This window comes from Ctenopharyngodon idella, chromosome 11 (genome assembly GCF_019924925.1).
Source record: "Ctenopharyngodon idella isolate HZGC_01 chromosome 11, HZGC01, whole genome shotgun sequence".
NCBI classification, from domain to species: domain Eukaryota; kingdom Metazoa; phylum Chordata; class Actinopteri; order Cypriniformes; family Xenocyprididae; genus Ctenopharyngodon; species Ctenopharyngodon idella.
In genome coordinates, this window is record NC_067230.1 from 26,611,009 (window position 1) to 26,623,077 (window position 12,069).

At 34.9% G+C, this 12,069-nt stretch overlaps 1 protein-coding gene across 1 annotated transcript; it reads right to left on the bottom strand.

The window, feature by feature from the left end:
- Nucleotides 1-51: 51 nt before the first annotated feature.
- rrp9 (ribosomal RNA processing 9, U3 small nucleolar RNA binding protein) lies at nt 52-10,054 on the bottom strand. The gene is made up of 15 exons (XM_051913013.1): nt 9,844-10,054; nt 9,642-9,727; nt 9,443-9,555; nt 9,291-9,358; nt 7,732-7,773; nt 7,509-7,635; nt 7,265-7,389; nt 6,440-6,532; nt 5,998-6,098; nt 5,790-5,924; nt 5,568-5,630; nt 3,647-3,801; nt 3,282-3,361; nt 2,947-3,020; nt 52-257 (listed from the first exon to the last, which is right to left on the bottom strand). Exons 1-15 carry the CDS (start codon nt 9,910-9,912, stop codon nt 164-166), a joined length of 1,425 nt encoding a protein of 474 aa, XP_051768973.1. The 5' UTR covers nt 9,913-10,054; the 3' UTR covers nt 52-163.
- Nucleotides 10,055-12,069: the final 2,015 nt, after the last annotated feature.

The following is a 12,069-nucleotide window of genomic DNA, read 5'->3' on the forward strand; positions in this document are numbered from 1 at the left end:
AATGCATTATTTCATTTGAGTTTAAAATGTAAACAAGTAGCGAAACAGATCAACACCATAGAAATTTAATCAAAAGCTTCTCTTTTACATCATGCTCTGACATGTAAAGAAAACAAAAAGGCAACCAAGAGTTCTCCGAAACCAAGTCCTAGATCAGGCCACATTACTGGACCACTTCTTGCTCTTTAGCTTGTCTTTTAAGAGGAATGATATACAGTCCGTTCTTAGCTTCCTTTACTCTCCACCATCGGCCCAACCTGAAAAAGACAGAACAAAACAGGATACACTGAGCTCAAGAATGTCAACATGATGAAATGTGTAAATGCTGCACAAAGGACCAACTCACTTCACATTAGTGCCATCTAGTGATAGTACTATGTTATTGCAAGAAATGATGCCTTGAAGGTACATGCATTAAATATTTTATTAAATTTAAAAAGTAAAAAATAAATATAATGTATTAACATTTGTATTCATTATTAATACATTAATAAAAAGTTACCCATCTATCTCTGAGTAACCTTTAGTGACTGGTAGCTGAACTCACTCTTTATCAGTATAACTAATAACAAAATAAACCTCCTACAGAAGATCAAACTCAACATATTTATATATTATGTAAAGGATATGTTTTTTTTTAATGGCCAATACTATCTATATGATATCGATAGTTACTGACATTTAAGCCGCGTTTCCACCGCAGGAACTTTGGAGTGGTACTCCATTAAGTTCCTGGGACAAATTGTTCCGGGTAATTTCGGTGAAAACACGGCTTTAGAGACTAATGGCTGATATAGTGTTCATTAGGGGTTTGATCCGCGGTCCGGCACGCATGTGAATCGTGGATTAATTGCAAGTTTAACCGCCATAGAGTGAAAGGTTATCATTTGCACCTGTTTTGTCTAGCTAGTTTACACATTCAATTGATTTTAAACCATTCCAAAGCTAGAAGAGGGAGAGGAGAGTTTAACGCGGTATGCGAATTGATTCCTCTTTCGTGTCTCCTTGCACTTAGATGGACACATACACACAAAATTATGTTAAAATACCCGTCTCGTGAAATATTCTCGAAAACACAGTCGGTTGTGTCTTAAGTGAACGCGGAGACAGTTGAGAAAGTAATTGGATGTATATCGTGCGTCGGGTCTTAAAGTGACCGCAGCCTATAAATACCTGCTGTTGTCTGTCATTGACGTCAATCAAACAACAAAACACAGCTTTAACAAAGATTAATCTATATTAATAGAATTATACAGTGAGCAGTGTTATTTTACATTTATTACATTTCTGTACCCAAAATGAATAGAGAATGAGAAGTTACGTCACGATATTTTCACTCCGCGTTGCATTTCGGGAAGGCGCCGCCATATTAGCAGGATACGCTATCCATTGCTATGGTAACTTCGACAGCGTCAATAGAGTCAATAGAAGCATATGAACAATTCTGCTGCGGCTGAATTATAAACCCACAAACCTGTAAACTGCGAGAGCTCAGTCATACTTGCTTTTATTACAGTTCTGATGCTTATTATTGTAAAAATAATAATATTTTTCTGGTCTTATATAATATTATATACTATAGTAAGGTTTTAGAGCATTATTTTAAATTCCGCCGCGACGGGACATTCTAAAGCGCTTAACCTGAAACAGCTTAATGTGAAAAAGCTTAACGTGCCTTAATTTACTAAGACAGTGTTATTAACGAACCAAACTTGGTAAACACCATAATAATAAAGCATAGCCTACTACGGACAGAAAACCAGACGAGCCCAGAATATGAACGCAACACATTTAATTACACGATGTTTTCCTCCCATAAAGAAAAAGACAGTGCCATTAAAAGACCAAACTTAGTAAACACTATACTAATAAAGCATAATATACAGAAAAATTGGTTTGTGCCGAATTCGATCTTTTAATATTACTTATAGGCTACATTAAGCGGCGTTAAACGTTTTCTTTATAACAGTTTTCTGAGGAAAACGCTCGTGAATTTAAACACGTTGCGTTCACATTACGGGCTCAACTGCTTTTCTGTACACAGTATTACATAGTATACTTTATTAGTAGGCCCTATGATGTTTACTGAGTTTGGTCTGTTAATATCACTGTCTTTCTTAGTACATTAAGCCATATTAAGCGTTTTCTTATAACGGTTTTCTATGGGAGGAAAAGGCTTTAAGCGTTTTCACGTTAAGCGTTTTAGAATGTCCCTTGGCGGTGTTATTTAGTCTCTCCCGATAGAGCCCCTTTCCTTTCGCTTCCTCATTATCCATTTCTTTCCAAGAAACTGTGGCGTATCGCAAAAATGCAAACAAATATCACACTATTTCTCTCAGTCTCACTGTCAAAGTAACCATGGCAACGGATAGTGTATCCTGCTAATATGGGGACACCTTCTCGAAATGCAACGCGAGTGAAAACGCTGTAACGCAACCTTCTCATTCTCTATACTACAATTAGACCTTTCTTTATGTGTAGCTTTATTATATTGTATTTATCTATGCTTGTAATTAGTGTATTTGTTCTTTTTATGGACTGTTCACTTGCCTTTAAGTTTAACTTTATTAGTTAGGTTAGTAGTTTTTGCTCTAGTATCAGAGTACTTAAAATGTGTTTTAAATGGAAAACAAAGTTACCCCCTAATTTTTTCTCTTGCTGATTTGAAAAATGATCCGATCTGTGACACAAAAACTGTAATACGATCCGAACTGTGAGTTTTGTGATCTGTTGAACCACTAGTGTTGATATACAGAATACCATACAATTAAACCACCACCAATAAAATGCACACAAAATATCTGAATTTCAATTTACTAAGGAATATTTGAAAATGCGCACTATTGACTGACAAAATGATTGGTCGATTTTGCAAATGACACTACAAGAAATAATAATTTGTCCATCAGCGAATGCAGATAATCGCTACGCTTAAAAATATTTCACCTGTGCTCCTGTCCAACTCCCGCCACAAGAAACTTCCCAGAGTTTGAGAACTTCAGACTGTTCACAAATCCAGCCTAAAAGAGAAATAATCAAAGCTTATTAACATTCATTATACAGCAGGTTACACTTACTGTAAGAGACGCACATCTGACAGGCACAATAATCACTGTGTGTACACTGTGCAGTTGTAAAAAAATGTGGTATTATTAACTGATCTATTATTCATCCTCTCCAGATGAAGTGTGCTGCTTTATCCACACACACAATAGGACGGGATTCAATAGCAGACGGACTATAACCCATCTAATAAAGCTGTATGGATCTGTACTGCTTACCACAGGGATGTTGAAGAGTGGCTCCAGGCCTCTGAATCCCTGCCCACACTTCCACAGCTGCACCGCTGAATTATGGGAGCCTGGGGAGGGACAACAATGATGTTGATGGTAATCAGGTGTTTGGAGAGCAGTCTCGTATGGAAATACAGAAGGCGGAGAGCTTTGTGAACAAGGTCAAAGTGGAACGAGGACAGATTATGATGGTAATATTGCACTTGAGGGTTATCGTGTGTTTGTGTGTGTGTATGTGACAAAAGAGCAAATGAGAGTTGGTGGGCGGCTGTGGATTTAAGTGCACTGGGTTTGCTGCCTGTGAGCAATAGTTGGTGTTTTGCACGTGTGTGTGTGTGTGTGTGTGTGTGCACCTGAGGCACCTGATGCCACGGTGTCGGAGTTGTGCAGCGCCGCCACGGACGACACCCAGTTGGGCTGCTCCAGACCCGTGTTGCCATGGCTACCGTGGGCTTTCTTCACTGTGCTCACCGGCTTCTTCTTATTAACCGTCCAAATAGAAATAGAGCTGGACAAAACCACAGCAGGGTGACATTTCATCATTTATGCATTAAAGCATGGATTTACAAAATTTTTTGACAACTGAAATACTTTAAAGAATATTTACTTAAAGCACCCCTGAGATTTTAAGTTAATATTTCAGTAATATAACAACACATATCACAATGTGTTCATTCGTTCTATAGATTTTTATCATCTCAGGATAATTTAGTTGCTTCTATAGAGCATAAGAAACAGTTGTTTTAGTATTATTTATATACACTAGTATTTATTCATATTTTGAATTAGTTATATATTTGAAGTTTAAGTTAAGTTTTCATAATTTCATTATGTGCTTTTGTCATCTTCATTAGATTTTTAATATATTGTCTTGTATATCTATTTAGCTTTATTTTTATTTCAGTTTTGGTAATTTTCACTTAAACTTATTTCAGTTAGCTGCCAAGGCAATATTTTAAATTCTCATTTAAGTTTTTTTTTTAGGATGAAGTGTTTCATCTAATATTTATTTTATTAAGTTGGCTTGACATAGCCAACATGTGTACTAACAACATGCTAATTCATGCTAGCAAAGTGCTAAATTATGGAGCCCCGGACATGACGTGCAGGAAAAAAAAAAAAAAAAAAAAAAATAGGCTAAATCGCACGCACGATTTACTAATTCGTTCCCTTGATTTACTAAAACGTGCAGGATTTAGTAAATCGAGGGTACGAATTAGTAAATCGTGCGCACAATTTAATTTTTTTTCTTGCATGTCATGTGCGGGGCTCCGTACTAAATCATGTTAGCAATGTGCCAAAGCATGCCAGCAACATGTTAATTTATGTTAGCAATGTGTTAAAACATGCCAGCTGATGTTAGCAATGTGTTAAAACATGCTAGCAACATGCTTATTAATGCTAGCAAAGTGTTAAAACATGTTAATTCATGTTAGCAACATGCTAATTCATGTTAGCAACATGCTAATTCATGTAAACAATGTGTTCAAATATGCTAATTCATTCTAATAAGATTTTTTTACTTTCTCTGAGTAAAACCTTCAAACTTCAAGCAGTTTAAAGTTATTTTAAACTTTCAGACCTGGCTTTGTCAAGCCAACAAAGTTTGTCATCAAACTTTACTCATCTAGTTTTATTTTATTTAATCTTTAATTCAATGACAAATCTATTGTTAATAGTTTTAGGGTACATTTAGACAACAACTATGTACTAAAAACGAAAAAGTTTTTCCTTTGATTTTTTCACGTAAAAATGACAATGTTGTCATAACGATCCCTGTTCACACAGATCCGCGAAAACGATTAAAAACGTTGTATTCTGCTGCCAGGCCAGTAGTTGGCGACTTTGTACAAAGTCACTTTGTAAAGAAACACTACACGTCTATAGACTGAACACATAATACGCATACGCATGACGTCACCATTTTCACAAATCCACATTTTTGGACGGTGTCATTTTCAAAAACTTGCAATTTGAAACCCGTTTTCAAAAGTTTGCGTTTTCAGGCCCCCAAAACGCCGTTGTCGCGTAAATGAATGGCCAAAACGCATAAAAAGTTGTATAAAAGGCCAAAAAACAAAGTTGTATAAATGCCCCCTTAGTTTTAACAATAACAACAACAACTGGTAAAAACATACACAGTAAATGTAGTTGAGAAGATCAATGATAGTGTAGCATAATGTAATAATGCTTACTATTAATGAAAGTTATGCACTCTTTAAAAAAAAAAAAAAATCTAGCCCTTTGAAAAGCAGAATTGAAAGAAAGTCTTACCCATCATCTCCACCTGTGACCATGTGTTCTTCATTTATAAGCTGGACACAATCGATGGAGCCCCTTCAGAGAGACAGAAGACAAGGACAAAACATCATTACACACAGGAAGATGAAAAGAATTCATCCTTAAATATGACAAAAGTCTCAACTCTTGACTGCTTTAATATAGGAAGTTTAGAGGTCATAACGTAAGAAAAATACGTCTCAACTACAAACTCACTCGTGTCCGTGAAAGACGAGCTGTGATTCTTCTGCAATTTTCCACACTCGGACTGTTCTGTCTCGTCCTCCTGCGGTCACGCATCTCTCTCTGCTCAAACAGTCCAACCCAGTGATCATGTCCTGATGGCCGAACCTGACAAATGTGAATAAAAAGTAAGTACAGTTCTCTTGTTTATTATAACACCCACATCAGCTGCTGTACCTACAGGGTTTCTACATAAGCGTTCTCGTCCACACTCCACACTTTTATTGAGCGGTCATGTGATGCGCTGTAGAGGGTATGAGTCCCTCGTCTAAAGGCCAAACCCTGTGGAGGAAGCAGTGAAACAGAAGCGTTGATAAATTCCGTCAAATGAGTACAAACAGCAAGTAAATGAAATAAAGCCAGGAATTTCCTATCATCTAAAGTAGGGGTGTCCAATCCTGCTCCTGGAGGGCCAACGTCCTGCAGAGTTCAGCTCCAACGCACTTGCCTGGAAGTTTCTAGTGAGCCCGAAGACTTTGATTAGCTGGTTCAGGTGTGTTTACTTGGGGTTGAAGCTGAACTCTGCAGAAGAGTGGCCCTTCAGGAGCAGGTTTGGAAACCCCTGATCTAAAGTCATAAGGATTCATTAAAATGTGTGTATCCATAAGAGATCTTGTACTCACTGATACAGCGCCTCTGTGTCCTGTAAACTTGTACAGATGTTTACATGTCACCGGATCCCAGATCATGATGAGTTTATTCATGTCCCCACTAGCCTAGAAAATAAATAAAACATGCCTATTAAATCGCATACAACTTTGTGTTTTCAATCAATTGACAAAAAACTGTAACAGAAAAAAAAAAAAAAAAGCACAGTAAAATCACTCTGAAACAATGCAATCCACAAATATAAGATAGAAAGATATATATATATACACACATACAAATTCTTCAAAGTCCAAAACATTTACTGAGCTTATTGAAAATATTACTGAATTTAAAAGAATTGTTATTTTGGGGATGAATATACAGTCAAACCAAAATTTATTCAGACACCTTGAACATTTCATTCATTAATACAGTTTATTCACTGTATTTAAAAAAAAAATGGTAATAAAATATGACAAGATCTCAGAGTTACACTGTCAGAAAAAATTTATCTTAATTATGTCAGATAACACTTAAGCAAAATATGGTCAGGTCAAAGTGTCTGAATAATTTTTGGTCCCAAATTTTTATCAGTTTTACTGGTAGTCCACTGTATGAAAAATGTATGGGTATAATATGTCACTTTACTTTTGCTATCCTCACTTACATAAATGAACTATAGTGTCCTGCACCCACTAGTAAAAATATATCAAAAATGATATCTAGTGTCTGAATAATTTTTGGTTTGACTCTTAGCACATCATGGCAACAAAAATAAAGCCAGTTTGTGTGCAAAAAAACCTTGGGTTAAGGAAAAATGACCCAGTGAATCCCAGCAGACCAACAATAGCTGCTCTCACCAGGTATTTCCCATCAGATGATATGGCCATACTCAGGACGTGAGCGGTGTGTCCCACGTGACGCTCCTCTGTTCCCTTCCGTCCTCCTGCCATCTTGTGCACCTTCTTTCCACTCTCCACCTCCCCTGCAGATCATATACATCATTCATTCAGAAGCACATACTCTACAACACAAGCTTGAAACGTCTACTTGATCTAAAATGTAGAGCATTAAAGCAGAGCATAGTTGACCTGTCAGACTCACATTTGATGATTGAGCAGTCTTTGCTTGCAGAGAAGATGTATTTCTCATCTGGGGTGATGACAAGACATGTGACGGATAGTTTGTGTCCTCTCAACAACCTGATCTCCTCTGGGTCTGGAGCTATGAGCTAGAGGAGACATCAGGGTGATGTCATAAATGGGAACTAACAGTGGCAAATAAAGATATAGTATCTGCACAGCAGCTAATGAAAAACATCACTCACATCTTTGGCTATGAGTCTTTGCAGTTTGCCTTTCTGTTCCAGCTGTGGAGGATGAATAAAAACAAGTGGAGAACAGGGAGAATTATAACACTCAAATGTTACATTAGTAATCATTTTATGCACAATACACTCACTGTAGCCACATATAACATCCTCCAAAATAACAGTTTTAGTAAAAATCAACAGATTTTTAAAAACTTTAAGTAAAAATATCTTTTGTAATTTTTGGTTTTAATTTTATTTATTTTTTTTATTTACAATGAATGAATCCAACCATACATCCTTTTAAACCATTCTCAATGTTTTGAGTCTGATTTAATAGCAATATTACAAAAAAAAAAGTTCCTTTCTTTATGACAATAAAAGCATGAATAATTCAACAACTCAGCATTCATTTTCTATAATTGTTAATATTTAAATGCTGTAATTCACTGATGTTCCTATCTATTTAACACATCTCTGGGGTTTAAAGTTTATTAAAAATACATATTTTAATATCTTTTCATAACAGTTTGGATGCTAAACCATGGTGTATTTATGAAATGCTAATAATTAAATCATAAAAATGTGAAATTAAAATATTTGTAATAATTAAAATAAAAACAACATAAAACAATATGAAATGTTTTATTTATTTACCTGCATGTCATTAAAGAAAGTGAATGAGTTGTTAAATTATTGAAATATTAACCTAAAATCTCAGGGGGAATTCAAAGAAATATTTTAGTCAAAGGGGTCCGGAAGTTTGGGAATTAAATTTGGGAAAGGTTTTGTAAATGTTCATAACTAGTTGTGTGTTTTTACATGTAGTATTAAAGGGTTAGTTCACCCAAAAATGAAAATTCTGTCATTAATTACTCACCCTCATGTTGTTCCACACCCGTAAGACCTTTGTTCATCTTCAGAACTTCCCTCAATTGACAACCTTCTTAACTAGATTAATATTTTGTAAATAGTGGTAAATTATGTTGTTTTTGCACAAAAATAGCACTCAAGGCGCTTCATAAAATTGAGGTTAAACCACTGGAGTCACATGGATTACTTTAATGATGTCTTTATTACCTTTCTGGGGCTTGAAAATGGTAGTTGCGAAGCTGTCTATGGAGGGACAGAAAGTGCTCAGATTTGATCAAAAAGATCTTAATTTGCGTACTGAAGATGAACGAAGGTCTTACGGGTTTAGAAAGACATGAGGGTGAGTAATTAATGACAGAATTTTCGTTTTTGGGTGAACTAACCCTTTAAAGCCTCACCCTCTTTGTTTTACATGATGTTACAATACTTAATATAATGATTTACATCAGAGCAATTTCATTTATCAAATAAAAGCATTTCGATTCAGTTGCACTATATTATGAAGTTTATCTGCATCTTATGTTACAAATTTAATTGACAAGTAATGCTGTTAAAAATATCTGAGGTAACATTTCAAAGGTTTATGCTAAACATTTCCTGAATAAATGAGCAAAAAGTGTGACATCATCACACTGTCAACCACACTCAGAGAATAGATTTCAAAAGGCAAATGATAACTTTTTGATGAAAGCCAGTGGATTTACCAGATCCTCCTGCAGTCTTCCAGCTATGAGATCCGCTTCAAATGATTCTTCCTCAGCTTTCTTGTCCTCTGCCAATGACAGTACAGATAACACGGGTTCAGAAAACAGTGGGAATGCTTCATTCTGTTGTGGATGATGATGATCTTACACACCTTCCTCTCTCAGCTGCTCCAGGTAAAGTTTGGCCAGGCGAAGTTTCTTGTCTTGCGGCGTCTCCTCGAGCTCATCGTCTTCATCGTCCTGTTTTCTTCTGCTTGGATCAGCTCTGCAGAAGAAAGCCATAGGTCATCTTATTCTCTTAAGCAAAACAACATGACATAAACGTTCATCCACCACAACACACTACATTACCTTTCATTTTCTGAGTCACTCGATATTTCTTCATCCACTCGTTTATTGAACTTTTTTGATCTCCCTTTGCCATCATCTGCATTACTCTAACGTGGATATAAATATGGTAATATTTTGTACAACATCACAGAAGAAAAAAGCATCAAATAACATGAAAGCTAAAAGGATAAATACAAATTCATTTCTCATAGCAAAAACGTACCTTTCTTTTTAAATCTCCTTTGTTGAGAGCTGCAGAGATGACCCTTTTCTTTATAAAGAAAGATGACATGATGACGTTTAAAACTACTTGTTTTTACCTAGTAATTTAGGATTGCCTGAGTTTATTTAGCGCTACTTGGCTGCCACACACATGGCCACAAACACATGCTTCCTGTAGTTCTTCTTCTCGGGTGGTTAAAGTGTGTGTGTTTGCGCTACAGCGCAGCTTCATGGAGAGACGATACATTACAGCGACCACTTCAAATGAGCTGCTGTGTGATTGTTTATACTGCACACACGGCAGTGTGACTGAAACTGATATATACTGAATAATAATAATAATAATACATAAAATAATACACACATATATACAAACATGCAATTAAACCACGTAACTGCTACTACAACTTCAACTATTACTAATAATAATCAGGGCCAGGGTTGCCAGGTTTTCACAACATAACCCACCCAACTGCTACTCAAAACTAGCCAAAAACTAGCCCAATCGTGTTTCAGGGGGGTCCCACAGTAATAATCGCATTCCGGGGGGTAAAATCCGCGTTGTTGGCAGGGCACCTAGGGTAAAAGTCGCATTCCAGGGGCTAAATATCATGTTAGAGACCGTTTTCAAAAACTTGCACTTTGAAACCAGTTTTCAAAAGTTTGCATTTTCAGACCACCAAAACGGCGTTGTTGTGTAAATGAATGGTCAAAACGCATAAAAAGTTTTTCGTTTTTAGTTGAAAACGGTGTCGTGTAAACGACCCATTAAAGGGTTAGTTCACCCAAAAATGAAAATTCTGTCATTAATTACTCACCCTCGTGTCGTTCCACACCTGTAAGACCTTTGTTCATCTTCAGAACACAAGTTAAGATATTTTTGATAAAATCCGATGGCTCAGAGAGGCCTCTACCTCTTGACCGACGAACATGATTTATTTTTGCTGTGGTTTTTGTTCTGTCTTTTAGTAGCTTTTTGTGATGTCCAGAGTTGATCTGATTGTCTGGATATTTTGTTGTCATCATTGTTGAGATTCATACTCTGATTGCTCATATCTGTGTTTGTCAGTGTAATTTATTACTTTTTGTTCATGGTTTTTATTTCAATTTTCTAGCTGATTTCTGAAATGCATTGTGGTCTCATGTTGCAGTAAAGCAGGGATGGTAATTTAAATGTATTAATGGCACAACAAAATTACTACATTCAAATGACATCAGTGAATCAGGCTATTACACATTGATTATAACAAACACAAACACACTGTTGCAGCAAGAGAAGCCAAACATTATAAGAGTTAAGAGCCCAACTAATGGAAACACCAATCACCATTATGGTGACTTCAAATGAAACAAACATGAGCGTTAAACTTCTGTTGTTTCTCAATAAAAACTTCTGTAGATAAATGACATAAATAAAGTCAATCTGGTTAGTAATATGTGAATATTAGGAATATGGAATATGTTGATTTCATCTAAGGCTGTGGCTGAAGTTAGTTGTAGCCCCCTTGCAACTAATTTTTTACAATTTGGTGCTAGTTGTTGCCCCCTACAAATAGGGACTAGTTGTTGCCCCCCTAATTTTTACAATTCGAACTCTGATAATAATATATATATATTTATAAATAAATAAAATATATATAAACATACGCATTATATATTATAAATAAATGAATTCCACACACATAAAATGTAAAATTAAGTATATTACTAATACTAATATTAATATAAATACATAAAATAAAAGACATATGCAAACATATACAATTAAAACACAAGCATACTACTAATAATTATAATAATATAAAATAATATATACACAGATATACAAATATAAATATTAAAACACATGTATAATAATAATAATAATAATAATAATATATATACACACATAAACATGCAATAAAAATGCACAACTACTACTACTATATAAACAAACAAATTATATATATTATATATAATATAAATAAATACAATTATAAATAAATATACAAACACTCTAAAAATGCATAAATTAAGTATTTTACTAATAATATTACTATAAATACATAAAATATACACATATATGCAAATATATGTAATAAAAACAAGTATACTACTACTAATATAATAATAATATAAACACAAAATAATATACACAAATATATATAAAACATATGCAATAAAAATATAAGTATACTACTACTATTAATAATATATAAATAAATGAAATTAAATACACGCATATATA